This window comes from Phyllobates terribilis, unplaced genomic scaffold, assembly GCF_046119375.1.
Source record: "Phyllobates terribilis strain yellow unplaced genomic scaffold, ASM4611937v1 Scaffold_9__5_contigs__length_417890890, whole genome shotgun sequence".
In the NCBI taxonomy this organism is placed as follows: Eukaryota; Metazoa; Chordata; class Amphibia; order Anura; family Dendrobatidae; genus Phyllobates; species Phyllobates terribilis.
In genome coordinates, this window is record NW_027362769.1 from 35,393,350 (window position 1) to 35,408,015 (window position 14,666).

Consider the following 14,666-nt stretch of genomic DNA (forward strand, 5'->3'; position numbering starts at 1 on the left):
TAAGTGATAAATTTACTGTAGCACAGATTCATCTCAGCTAAAAGTCTAGACCCTTAGATCAGGAATAGGACAGACGTTTATAGGACATTTCATAACTTTCCCAAATTCTTATGAAAAAATATTCCCCACAAACTGCATTGAACTACTGTACCCAATTTATTATATATTTTAGGAGTCGGAGTTGGTCCATTTTATACCGAATCCAACTGTACTACTCCGACTGCAGAACCCAGGGCGCCACGTGTTACAACAGCAGCACCTGAGCCACAGGGAGATCTAGTGCTCACACCGTGGGAACGGCTTTGGCATGGGATGGGAGTATAAGCTTTTCTATGTTATCCGGCCCAAACATTTAGGTCAAGAAGCAGTTGTCCAAGTAGTGGACAACGCTTTTAAAGAGTCTTAAACCCACCAATAACACATTAGATTGTGGTTAGCTGAACCCACTGATATTGACTAGCTCAGCCTACAGTCTAATGTGTATCGTGGCCACCAATTCTCCCCCAATAGATAATGTCAGGGGACATAAGTATCTGGCATGTTTGATTTTGTTCACTTAAGAGATAAGCCACGGTCAGACATATCTGACAGCGGCTCTCTTGTTGATAATATAGGAGCACTTGGCAGAGCGAGCGCTTCTTTGTATGGGAGAGATGGGTGAGATGGCTGCCAGCTAAACAATTGCTCAACTGTCTGCTGTATAAGGTGCATGAGGGGCTTTAACATTGTCTATTGCTGTAAAGACGTTAGAGAAATGTCTACAAAGAAGTTCCTAAAGTGCGTATTAGATATTTGCCAGAGACTTGATGATCTGCATGGGATGTTGCCCCTTGAAAGTACACAAAATTCAGGCAGGTACAATTTCTGATTTTGATTTTTTTTTAGAGGGAAAAAAATATATATAGTCAAAGGTCATCAAAAAAGACCCATTAAAATGTACAATGTTTATTAAATGTCTTATTAAAAATTAAGGACAAAGACATAAAAACCAACAAAGAAAAAGAGATAAGCTCTAATAAGCCCTAGGTAACCCTGCTTTCTGGGTCTACCTGATAGAGGAGATTGGCACCCTAAGTTTTATGACAATTGGCGTCCCCGCTCCTTGGGGGCTGTCCCTTGAAGTCTCTGTTACTCCCTAGTGATTCTGAAGGGACAGATAAGCTTGATTGTGTTATCTCGGATAAACAATCAATTCCTCGATTCAATAGTCACAATTTTTTTTATAACCAATAAATACCATAGCATTCTGATAAAGGCAAAGAAAACTTCCAGCACTTGCTTGAATGACTCAGGGCACGTGAGCTAATCTTTTTAATGCTTACTCTCAAGTCAGAGCCAGTGAAGCAAACTCGCAGATATCCAAACATATTCTTATCTATATAGCAGGATGTTCATAATAAATAGATATGACACAAAACTGAATAAATAAAGTGCCTGTGCTTAGTACCTAAAGGATTAAACCCAAATATTTATCTATAAACATAGGATAATCTCATCTAAAGTGCTGTGTACCTCATATATTAAGAATGACAGCAATTGGTCATCTCATACATAATATCATAGATAATGCTTCAATGTCTCTTAATTGTATATGGCAAATACAATGGCACATGAATGAATGATTTAGAATTAAGTCCAAATATATATTATATAATATAATATATACACACACAATATATACAGTACAGACCAAACGTTTGGACACACCTTCTCATTTAAAGATTTTTCTGTATTTTCCAGACTATGAAAATTGTACATTCACACTGAAGGCATCAAAACTATGAATTAACACATGTGGAATTATATACTTAACAAAAAAGTGTGAAACAACTGAAAATATGTCTTATATTCTAGGTTCTTCATAATAGCCACCTTTTGCTTTGAGGGCTGCTTTGCACACTCTTGCCATTCTCTTGATGAGCTTCAAGAGGTAGTCACCGGAAATGGTCTTCCAACAATCTTGAAGGAGTTCCCAGAGATGCTTAGCACTTGTTGGCCCTTTTGCCTTTACTCTGCGGTCCAGCTCACTCCAAACCATCTCGATTGGGTTCAGGTCTGTTGACTGTGGAGGCCAGGTCATCTGGCGTAGCACCCCATCACTCTCCCTCTTGGTCAAATAGCCCTTACACAGCCTGGAGGTGTGTTTGGGGTCATTGTCCTGTTGAAAAATAAATGATGGTCCAACTAAACGCAAACCGGATGGAATAGCATGCCGTTGCAAGATGCTGTGGTAGCCATGCTGGTTCAGTATGCCTTCAATTTTTAATAAATCCCCAACAGTGTCACCAGCAAAGCACCCCCACACCATCACACCTCCTCCTCCATGCTTCACGGTGGGAACCAGGCATGTAGAGTCCATCCGTTCACCTTTTCTGCGTCGCACAAAGACACGGTGGTTGGAACCAAAGATCTCAAATTTGGACTCATCAGACCAAAGCACAGATTTCCACTGGTCTAATGTCCATTCCTTGTGTTCTTTAGCCCAAACAATTCTCTTCTATTTGTTGCCTGCCCTTAGCAGTGGTTTCCTAGCAGCTATTTTACCATGAAGGCCTGCTGCACAAAGTCTCCTCTTAACAGTTGTTGAAGAGACGTGTCTGCTGCTAGAACTCTGTGTGGCATTGACCTGGTCTCTAATCTGAGTTGCTGTTAACCTGCGATTTCTGAGGCTGGTGACTTGAATAAACTTCTCCTCAGAAGCAGAGGTGACTCTTGGTCTTCCTTTCCTGGGGCGGTCCTCATGTGAGCCAGTTTCTTTGTAGCGCTTGATGGTTTTTGCAACTGCACTTGGGGACACATTCAAAGATTGCCCAATTTTTCGGACTGACTGACCTTCACTTCTTAAAGTAATGATGGCCACTCGTTTTTCTTTACTTAGCTGCTTTTTTCTTTACATAATATAAATTCTAACAGTCTATTCAGTAGGACTATCAGCTGTGTATCCACCAGACTTCTGCACAACACAACTGATGGTCCCAACCCCATTTATAAGGCAAGAAATCCCACTTATTAAACCTGACAGGGCACACCTGTGAAGTGAAAAGCATTTCCGGTGACTACCTCTTGAAGCTCATCAAGAAAATGCCAAGACTGTGCAAAGCAGTCATCAAAGCAAAAGGGGGCTACTTTGAAGAACCTAGAATATAAGACATATTTTCAGTTGTTTCACACTTTTTTGTTAAGTATATAATTCCACATGTGTTAATTCATAGTTTTGATGCCTTCAGTGTGAATGTACAATTTTCATAGTCAGGAAAATACAGAAAAATCTTTAAATGAGAAGGTGTGTCCAAACTTTTGGTCTGTAGTGTGTGTGTGTGTGTGTGTGTGTGTGTGTGTGTGTGTGTGTGTGTGTGTGTGTGTACATGTATGTGTGGATATGTATGTGTGTGTGTATATATTTAAATATATATAATATATAAAGATATGGTCTTATTAAAGTGCTGTGTGCCTTGCATATGGTAATAACGGGTTACTTATCCCTCAGATAATACTTCCATGCCTCAAAGGACTCCAAGGGACAGCCGCCGAGGAGCAGGGGCGCCAATTGTCATAAAACTTAGGGTGCCACCTCCACTGTCAGGTAGACCCAGAACGCAGGGCTACCTAGGGGTTATTAGAGCTTATCTCGTGTGGTTTTTTTTTGGGGGGAGGGTTTATGTCTGTTTGTCCTTTTTTAATTTAATTTTTTTTTTTTTTTTTAATTTATTCTTCCTTGGACATAATAGGTGTCAGAAATGTTCAGTAACCAGTCACATCCCCCTTCCCTCTCATAAACTACTGGTTTGCTACCGGGTTAAATATGTCTGTTTATCCATGGAATTGGATGATCATTCAGTTATTTCTATATAATATATATTCAAGCAAAAATATGCTTGGTCTGACCTTCTGGGTGACTTATCTTGGAATATACAGTTGAAACCAGAAGTTTACATACACTATATAAAAAAAGACATATGCATGTTTTTCTCAATATCTGACATGAAATCAGAATAAACCTTTCCCGGTTTAGGTCAATTAGTATTACCATAATTTTAAATTTTTTGGCAACATCTGAGTTAGAGACACACCTGTGGTTGTATTTTAATGCCCACCTGAAACACACTGCTTCTTTGTGTAGCATTATGGGAAAGTCTAAAGAAATCAGCCAAGATATCAGTAAGAGAATTGTGGGCTTGCACAAGTCTGGCTCATCATTGGGTACAATTTCAAGATACCTGAATGTGCCTCGTTCAAACAATTATACGCAAGAACAAACAAGATGGGAATGTCCAGCCATCATACAGCTCATGAATGAGACTAGTTCTGTGTCCCAGAGATGAATGTGCTTTGGTCCGACATGTGCATATCAACCCATGGACAAAAGCCATAGACCTTTTGAAGATGGTGGCGGAAGCTGGTAAGATTGAGTCAATATCCACAGTGAAACAAGTGCTGTATCAACATGGGCTGAAAGGCCACTCTGCTAGAAGAAGGCATTACTCCAAAACAAACATAAAAAGCCAGATTATTGTTTGCGAATGCACACAGGAACACAGACCTTCATTTTTGGAGACATGTGCTGTGGTCTGATGCAACTAAAATTGAACTTTTTGGGCATAATGTCCATTGTTACATTTGGGTGAAAAATGGAGAAGCTTGGAAGCCTAAAAACACCATCCCAACTGTGAAACACGGGGGGTGGCAGCACCATGTTGTGGGGTTGTTTTGCTGCAGGAGGGACTGGTGCACTTCACAAAATAGATGGCATCATGAGAAAAGATTATGTGTCAATACTAAAGCAACATCTCAAGACATCAGCCAGGAAGTTAAAACTTGGGCAGAAATGGGTCTTCCAAATGGACAATGACCCGAAGCTTACTGCCAACATGGTAACAAAATGGCTTAAAGCGCACTTGTTCTTGAAGTGGCTTAAAGCAGGAGTGTGCTCAGTAAACTACATACACTGTCAGGTGGGTGACATTACACTGATTAAAATGATACCTTAGTTGATTAAATCTGTCCTGTGGTTCTTGTGCAAGCTTTCAGTTTGGAGATAATGATATGCTTCTGCTTCGGGGCGGCCTGTGGGGTGGGCTCTATCTGGTGCTCTGCTTACATATTCATCTGTATGCTCTTATGACAGCTCACTGTGCCTTCACTGACCTGCCTTCTATTTTACCTAACTCCACACTACTAGATGCACTATGAAGGCAGGTCAGGGAAGGCACAGTGAGCTGTCTTAAGAGCATTCAGATGAATATGTAAGCAGAGCAACAGACAGAGCTGCCCCGGAGCACGGACATATCATTATCTTTAAACTGAAAGTAAAGATTACTCAAGAACCACAAGACGGATTTCTTCAACCAATGTATCATTTTAATCAGTGTAATGTCACCCACCTGACAGTGTATGTAGTTTACTGAGCACAGTCCTGCTGACAGGTGCGCTTTAAGGATAACAAAGTCAATGTTTTGGAGTGGTCATCACAAACCCTGATCTCAATCCTATTGAAAATGTATGGGCAAAGCTGAAAAGGCAGGTGCGAGCAAGCCGACCTACGAACCTGGATCAGTTGCTCCAATTTGTCCGGAGGAATGGGCTCAAATTCTGACCAACTATTGTTGAAGAATATCCCAAACGTTTGACCCAAGTCATTCACTTTAAGGGCAATGGTACCAAATATTAATGAAATGTATGTAAACTTTTGACTTTGCCGTAAGTAATAATAATGCCTTAAAACTTTATTCTGGAATTTGGCAAATATTAATAATTATGGTAATCCTAATTGACCTAAAACGGGAAAGGTTTATTCTGATTTCATGTCAGATATTGCGAAAAACATTCATCTGTCTTTTTATATAGTGTATGTAAACTTCTGGTTTCAACTGTAAGACTCTCCTTATTGTAAGGTGCATCCAGATTTAGGCAACCGAAAATAGGAAAAGCAATATTTCATACTACTTGACATTTCCTTGATAGTCAGAATGTCTTAATGTCTTCAACTCTCCAGGGAACACCTGCAAACTCTCCCTGACTTCTCTGTATGGAATTGAAAGACTTTTTAGGAAGATCTTTTTTTTTTTTGCTAAAAATTCCTTCTTCTATCCAAGAAAAAACCAGTACCTAATGGTTAAATTGCTGGCGTAACACCACCTAGCACATGGTACCGGTATTAGGGGTCATGCTGTGCTGTAGCTACAGGTTCTCCATACTTGGCAGCCCGACTGACATTGAAGATGTAGTGTAATGTAAGCACACAAGGCTGTAATGGAGCAGCTGGCTCCTACATACAGACTCAGATAATGTACATATGGTGTAGAAGGATCAGGGCTAAATGCTTTAATGTTCAGTAACCATGGATCGTGCTCATATTCCACGGAGGCATAGACCTAGTCTTATATGTAATGCATACAGATGTGTTTATTGCTGTCCCACAAAATATTGTCAGAAAATAAAAAGAGATTTTGGAAATGATTTTCTCTGTCAGGATAATTTCCTACGCGGGGACAATTCACGTAAGGTTCAGCACCAGCAGCAGAGGAAGCCCAGGAAAAAGACCAAGCCTCCTGCTCTTACCAAAAAACACAAGAAAAAGAGGCGGCGAGGACCCAGAAGACCTCAGAAACCCATTCCACCTGCAGTGCCCCAAGGCAACCTCTGTATGCCCAGCAGCCTATCACTGCCAGTGGAGGTCACTAGTATAAGGTCAGTATTCACACTTTTTTAAGAGAGTAGAGCTAAGGGTTATTAGTGTATACCCATTTGCCCCCGTGAGAGAAAAGGTCATGATAAAGAAATTCCTAAATACCTGTACATCTCATGACTGTTGGAGTCTGCATAGGTGATATTTTTGAAGTGGAATTGGCATCCCCACTTCCGATCATGTCTTTAAAAGGGTACCTTGGGAATAAAAGAAAAAAATAAACGAAAACGAATTATAAATTCCTAAATGTCTTTTAATTATCAAATCATACTTGTTTTGTCTAGTAAAGTAATTATTAGAGTATATTAAAAATGTCCGCCATCTTGTTACACTGACAATAACCCGCCCTAGTATGTTAAAGAAGCACTCACTCAAAACTTTGTATTACCTAAAACATGTGTAAATGTGTATATAGTGTACTCTAAGTGCGGTAATATAGTCACAAATCTCCTGGAAGTTGCTTTCACAATGTCAGCCTATGGAGCGTCAGAACAAGGCTCCATAGACTTAAACTGTAAAAATTATTTCGGCTCACACATGAACCCCAGTGTCACCCGTAAAGTCGGAACAGAACTCGCGTGACTCAGAGATCCAGTGCTGCCCGGAAAACCGGAGAAGATGGCTATCGGTGGGTTTATTACTGCAATTACAGTACATTAATATATATTTACACAGGTTTAAGCAATATCATATATCTGATCTAATACTTGGCAACCCAAGAATGCTGAGGTAAGGCGAGACTACTCACACTGCTGTCCACCCTGTCCTTCTGATCTAATACTGGGGATCTCAGGAATGCTGAGGTAAGGAGAGACTGCTCACACATCTGTGCACCATTTCTATCTGATCTAATACCTCCATGCACCTGGGATCTCCAGTATTAGATCAGATAGATATGGTGGACAGCTGTGTGAGCAGTCTCTTCTCAATTCAGCACTCCTGAGATCTCCAGTTAGAAGAGACTGCTCAAACAGCTGTCCACCATATTTATCTGATCTAATACTGGAGATCCCAGGAGTGATGAGGTAAAAAGAGGCTGCTCACACTGCTGTCCACCCTTTCGATCTGATCTAATACTGGAGATACAAGGATTGCTGAGGATAGAGGCCTTTCACACTGCTGTCCACTGTTTCTTCTTACCTGAGCACCCCTGGTATCTCCAGTGTTAGATCAGATAGACTGGGTTGGCAGCAGTGTGAGCAGCCTCTTCTTCGACCACCTCTGTTTGATGTCAGAACATATAGTTACTTTGATGTAGCATGTAGTGGTAATTATCAATTTAACCATGTGTGTTTTTCTGGTCTATAGGAGTCCATCCACACCAGACCTGAGCACAGAAGAGCTACCTGATGACATCACTAGTGAGATTACAGACATTCCCCATGATTTAGAGTTGAATCAGGAAGACTTTTCTGACGTTCTCCCACGTTTGTCTGATGATCTGCAAGACTTTGATTTTTTTGAAGGTAGTATTCTGTTGTGATCTTAGATTTATTCACTGTTTTGAATGAACAAATAAAGTAGCACACTGTAACACTGAGTATATAGATATGAAATATGAATAGCATAACTGCTGTAGAAAATAGAAATAAATGAAAACATTTTTTTGAAAACATTTTATTAGCGCATGTAAATATGAAGTATGGAAAATGAATAGCATTACTGCTGTAAATAAATGAGAAATCTTAGCGCATAAATTGGCCAATTCATGTGTACCTGACAGCGGCTGTAAGGCGTTTCTCGATGTCAGGACCTACCAATGTGAATACCTCTCTAAGAGACCTCCGTCTGCTTATGTGTGGGAAAGACAGATCCTGGTGCATTAGTATCAGCTGCTCTTAGTAAGCACCTGTTCACACCTAATATTTTGTAGTGGAAGTGCCGTCATTTTCTTTGTTACTAGATTTAGATTTGACTGAGCACTCCACCCCCACCCCCATGTCGCAGGTGGTTTTAAATGCATCAGGATCTGTCTTTCCCACACATAAGCAGACGGAGGTCTCTTAGAGAGGTATTCACATTGGTAGGTCCTGACATCGAGAAACGCCTTACCGCGGCTGTCAGGTACACATGAATTGGCCAATTTATGCGCTAAGATTTCTCATTTATTTACAGCAGTAATGCTATTCATTTTCCATACTTCATATTTACATGCGCTAAAAAAATGTTTTCAAAAAATTTTTTTCATTTATTTCTATTTTCTACAGCAGTTATGCTATTCATATTTCATATCTATATACTCAGTGTTACAGTGTGCTACTTTATTTGTTCATTATATATGGAGGTAGCTGCTCTTAGTAAGCACCTGTTCACACCTATATTTTGTAGTGGAAGTGCTGTCATTTTCTTTGTTGTTATTCACTGTTTTGTCCTAAACTTTATGTAGATTAGCTATTCTTTTGTAGAATGCAACTTGGGCTACGTTCACATGACCAAATTTTTGATCACTGATTTTAAATAGGGCTGTTCACATGACCGTTTTTTTCATAAGTATCAAATGTCTGCTTCTGCTTGAAAAAAAATTGCTGGAGATGAGACTCAGCTAGTCAAGTCTATGGATGCGTAAAAGAAAAAACTGGATCCCATACGAATCAACCGTACAGAATTAGAATTTTACTGATAAATTGCCATTATTAACATAGGAAACTGTATATGGTCTAGATTTTATTAACTGCTGATGTATAAAAAGTAATGCCATATGGATGACAATACAGATGAAAGATTGTCCATTTTTTCTGGATGAAAATAGGACGATTTTTTTGGTAAGCTCCTGTGAACAAAGCCTGAGAGAGACATAGTTAGGGTAATTTCTCACAGAAATTTCTGCACCAAATTAATTTAAGTGAATATTGGTTCCATTCATTTGATTGTGGCTGTTAAAGGGAATCCGTCAACAGGATTTTGCACCCCAAGCTATTTATATGTCCATGTAGTTATTTCAAAGACAAGTGCAGCAATACCTTTACATGAAGGGAGTAGAGCTGGAGTGACAGACGTGGAAAGTGCAGCTGGGGTGTTGCTGTGAGGTTTTTTTTTTTTTTTTTTACACAAAGAGCTTTTTTGTCTATTTTGTACATGTAATGTTATAACTGTGGGCATTGTACATATATTTTCATAAAATAGTGGGTATTGTGAAGGAAATAACACTACATCTAGGTTCACGTATTTTCTCTTATTGATCCAGAAGAAAACAAATCCTCACAATAAAAAAGACAACATTTTTTAAATCCTTTATTTTTGTTTAAAAAGAAAAAAATTTCCTGACTCCAAATATATCAATTTCCGGTGATCTAGTGCCTGCTTTATTGTTTGATAGACATGCAGGATCCCATATTGCTCAGACATTGTTCACAATTATGACTCGTGTTCGTTGGAAGTTTTTCACTGATTAACATCTTTGCTAACATTTTGAAACAAAATTGTTACAAAACTTATGAATTGTAAAACACAACAATCTTCAAGAGTTTGGGATAAAGGACATCTTGCTTATATGAAAAGTAGTATTTTTCTGTTGTAACTATTTAATTTTTTTTCTTTCTTTTTTTGTAAAGGTAAGAATGGAGAACTTCTCCCTACTACCGAAGAGGCAGAGGAGTTGGAGCGGGCCCTTCAAGCTGTTACATCTCTGGAATGTCTGAGTTCTATTGCGGTGCTGGCCCAAGCTGATAGTGTTAGTAGCCATGACCTCTCAGACCGCGGCCTAACATCCTTCTCTTCAGGTGCTGGAAGTTCAGAAATCCAGCAGTTGACCAGAGAAGATCACACAGATCTTGGGGAGCTACTCAATGGACAAATGGTCCATGAAAACTTTACCAGTCTGGAATTGGATGAAAACCTTCTTGGCCGTGCTGCTTTGTCTAGCTCGTCTGCACCTCTGAGTGGGCATGTTCAGAGACAGTTTTCATCCTCTGCCAATGTTGGCCTTACTTCAACCACTCTAATAAGCCACAGCTCTCTTGAAGAGAGGTCTTTCACGGGTTCATACCATGGACTACCAGAAAGCAGCCATGCATCCCAGAGGCCTCTCCCAGGAGCGATATTGGGTAAAAGAGAAGATGGGATCACCTCACAACAGCAATATAGCAGTGACCATTCACATTCATCCCCGCATGGAAGCCATTACGATAGTGAGCATGTACCATCACCATATAGCGACCAAACTACATCCCCACATGCCACCTCCTTCTCTGGTGATGGTTTAACATTAACTTTTTCTTCTGAGGTACCCATTATTACTCAGCACTTGCTCACCACCCAGCTAGATGTACCTTTAAGTGGGGTTGTAAATCCCCGAACTCACTGGGGGAACCTTCCTGTGAACCTTAGTGACCCATCAACATTTGGCACCTTCATCAGTTCTGACGGACACCTACTTTCAACGTCTTTATCCACCCCACAAGCTGCCTCTCATTCAGAGGTTACGCAGCCTACTTTCTCCACTGTGACCCCAAATAGCTCCAACATGCTTCCGGGGTTACCGCAGACAAGTTTCAGCGGCCTAAGCCCCTCTTCTACAGAACTCATGGACTCCACATCTCCCAAACTGCAGCTCCCTCAGTTCATAGCTGCGTTTGGTCATCAGTTATCTGCTCACAGTGGCATCCCCAAAGACCTGCAACCCAGCCATAGCTCAATCGCACCTCCTGCAGGATTTACTGTGACAGGTGCCACAGCTACTAGTACCAACAACTCCACCTCCTCTTTCCCAAATCCTAATTGATATTTTTCCTTGTTGAATAAAGGAATAGGCTGGATGGGAAGTGACTCCCGCTTTATACCCTTGCTCTTACCACATTTTCCCTGAAACACCCTTGTGAAGGAGGGTTTTGCTTACCACAGTGTCCTCTTTGTGCTGTAATAGCACTGGTGCTCCTATACTTGTTTGTCTGCTTTACTGTCTTCATCCCAAGGAGTGATATTGGACCCCTACATTAACTTCTGATACCAGGATAAATGCCTCATTCTGTTACTACCTGAGATCCATAGTCCCTTTTGAGTTGTGGGGAGGGGGTTGTATGTCGGTAGATTAAGCCACTAAGATAAGTCTCTTTTATTTAATCGAGACTGAACCCAATGTCTTTCTTGACATATTTAGCCATTATGATCTTGGCTCCATTGTGTGAATGTGGTTGTTTTTTTTTGTATGTTTTTATTAAAATCTAGAGAAGTCTGGGCTGCATCCGCATGAAGCATTGCTTGCGGTAGCTCCATTCCACGTTTTCTGTTGGCCTTACACGCAATGTGTCGACCATAATCTAAAATAAGCCTGTGTTATATGGACGAGGCAGATAAGATCTAAGAGGGGCAGATTATGTCCTGTTTGGTTCCGTTAACTAGAATCCGATACGTTGGAACATTTTTAGTTCTTATTCCACCACATGATATTTGGCATGGGGGCTGCTTTACGATTGGCATTAGCCTACATCACTTTTTAGTAAATGAGATAAGGATGTAACAATTCCATTGATGGAAGGATACAATAATTAACCTTTGCTCTTAAATTTGTCTTTTTTAGGTGGACTTCCTGCATGGGGGATGGAAGGGGAGGGGGGGATACAATTGCAGATTAATAGTGTCGATGGTTGAACGTATTGGTTGTCAAATGGTAGATTGGTAGATGTGATGAAGCCTGTTCTCTCGTAGGTTGCAGATGTTGGTGGTTGCTTTATGTGAGAATATTTGGATAATCTTAAATCTGTTTCACATCTATAAAATAGTGTTCCCTAGTCAATCTTTAAATGTCATTTCTGAACCAATCATGATTGCTTTCTTTTAATTTGATCAAATGCTTTTGGTTTGAAGTAATTTTTATTTTCTGTTTGAAATTCAAATTACTCGAAACTTCTCGACTTAAAAAAGTGTACGTGTGTGTTGTATACGTACACATATATGTATATATATAAACATACACACACAATATATGTGCACGTGTGTGTATATATACTGTACAGACCAAAAGTTTGGACACAACTTCTCATTTAAAGATTTTTCGGTATTTTCATGACTATGAAAATTGTACATTCACACTGAAGGCATCAAAACTATGAATTAACACATGTGGAATTATATACTTAACAAAAAAGTGTGAAACAACTGAAAATATGTCTTATATTCTAGGTTCTTCAAAGTAGCCACTGTTTGCTTTGATGACTGCTTTGCACACTCTTGGCATTCTCTTGATGAGCTTCAAGAGGTAGTCACCGGAAATGGTTTTCACTTCACAGGTGTGCCCTGTCAGGTTTAATAGGTGGGATTTCTTCCCTTATAAATGGGGTTGGGACCATCAGTTGTGTTGTGCAGAAGTCTGGTGGATACACAGCTGATAGTCCTACTGAATAGACTGTTAGAATTTGTATTATGGCAAGAAAAAAGCAGCTAAGTAAAGAAAAACGAGTGGCCATCATTACTTTAAGAAATGAAGGTCAGTCAGTCCGAAAAATTGGGTAATCTTTGAATGTGTTCCCAAGTGCAGTTGCAAAAACCATCAAGCGCTACAAAGAAACTGGCTCACATGAGGACCGCCCCAGGAAAGGAAGACCAAGAGTCACCTCTGCTTCTGAGGATAAGTTTATCCGAGTCACCAACCTCAGAAATCGCAGGTTAAACAGCAGCTCAGATTAGAGATCAGGTCAATGCTACACAGAGTTCTAGCAGCAGACACATCTCTTCAACAACTGTTAAGAGGAGACTTTGTGCAGCAGGCCTTCATGGTAAAATAGCTGCTAGGAAACCACTGCTAAGGACAGGCAACAAGCAGAAGAGACTTGTTTGGGCTAAAGAACACAATGAATGGGCATTAGACCAGTGGAAATCTGTGCTTTGGTCTGATGAGTCCAAATTGGAGATCTTTGGTTCCAACCACCGTGTCTTTTTGTGCGACGCAGAAAAGGTGAACGGATGGACTCTACATGCCTGGTTCCCACCGTGAAGCATCGTGGAGGAGGTGTGATGGTGTGGGGGTGCTTTGCTGGTGACACTGTTGGGGATTTATTCAAAATTGAAGGCATACTGAACCAGCATGGCTACCACAGCATCTTGCAGCGGCATGCTATTCCTTCCGGTTTGCGTTTAGTTGGACCATCATTTATTTTTCAACAGGACAATGACCCCAAACACACCTCCAGGCTGTGTAAGGGCTATTTGACCAAGAGGGAGAGTGATGGGGTGCTACGCCAGATGACCTGGCCTCCACAGTCAACAGACCTGAACCCAATCGAGATGGTTTGGGGTGAGCTGGACCGCAGAGTAAAGGCAAAAGGGCCAACAAGTGCTAAGCATCTCTGGGAACTCCTTCAAGATTGTTGGAAGACCATTTCCGGTGACTACCTCTTGAAGCTCATCAAGAGAATGGCAAGAGTGTGCAAAGCAGTCCTCAAAGCAAAAGGTGGCTATTATGAAGAACCTAGAATGTAAGACATATTTTCAGTTGTTTCACACTTTTTTGTTAAGTATATAATTCCACATGTGTTAATTCATAGTTTTGATGCCTTCAGTGTGAATGTACAATTTTCATAGTCATGAAAATACAGAAAAATCTTTAAATGAGAAGGTGTGTCCAAACTTTTGGTCTGTACTGTATGTATGTGTTTGTGTATATATTATATTCCTAGACATACACTGTTCACAATTACTAGGCAATTTGTATTTTGAGGATTCATTTTCTTATTGAACTACTATTTCTTTTAGGAAACTATTTGTGTGCAGAATTATTGGGCAACTATTAAAGTGCTGAATTATTTTGGTACTAAATGTAAAACGGAAATTTTCCAATCTCCATTATTTAATTTCATCTGTTAAAGTGTGAATAATAACCAAACGACTCCAAAACGTACAAAAATACATTTCTAACATGTCAAAGAAAATAATATAGCCACCCTTCTATTCAATAACAGTCAAGTTTTCCATCCATGCAGTCAGTTTCTTCATCTGTTGACGATTAACTTTTTGGACAGCACCAGTCACAACCTCCCAGACACTGTTC

The 14,666-nt window shown here is 40.2% G+C and overlaps 1 protein-coding gene across 2 annotated transcripts in view; it reads left to right on the forward strand.

The window, feature by feature from the left end:
- The window catches only part of INO80D (INO80 complex subunit D), an 85,625-nt gene extending 72,952 nt beyond the window's left edge, over positions 1-12,673 (forward strand). For both annotated transcript variants that reach the window (XM_073646395.1, XM_073646394.1), the window contains 3 exons: positions 6,470-6,687; positions 7,994-8,151; positions 10,237-12,673. In XM_073646395.1, the coding sequence (XP_073502496.1) occupies positions 6,470-6,687; positions 7,994-8,151; positions 10,237-11,405 (1,545 nt within the window). In that variant the 3' untranslated portion in view covers positions 11,406-12,673. The remainder of the gene's footprint in view (positions 1-6,469; positions 6,688-7,993; positions 8,152-10,236) is intronic.
- Positions 12,674-14,666: the final 1,993 nt, after the last annotated feature.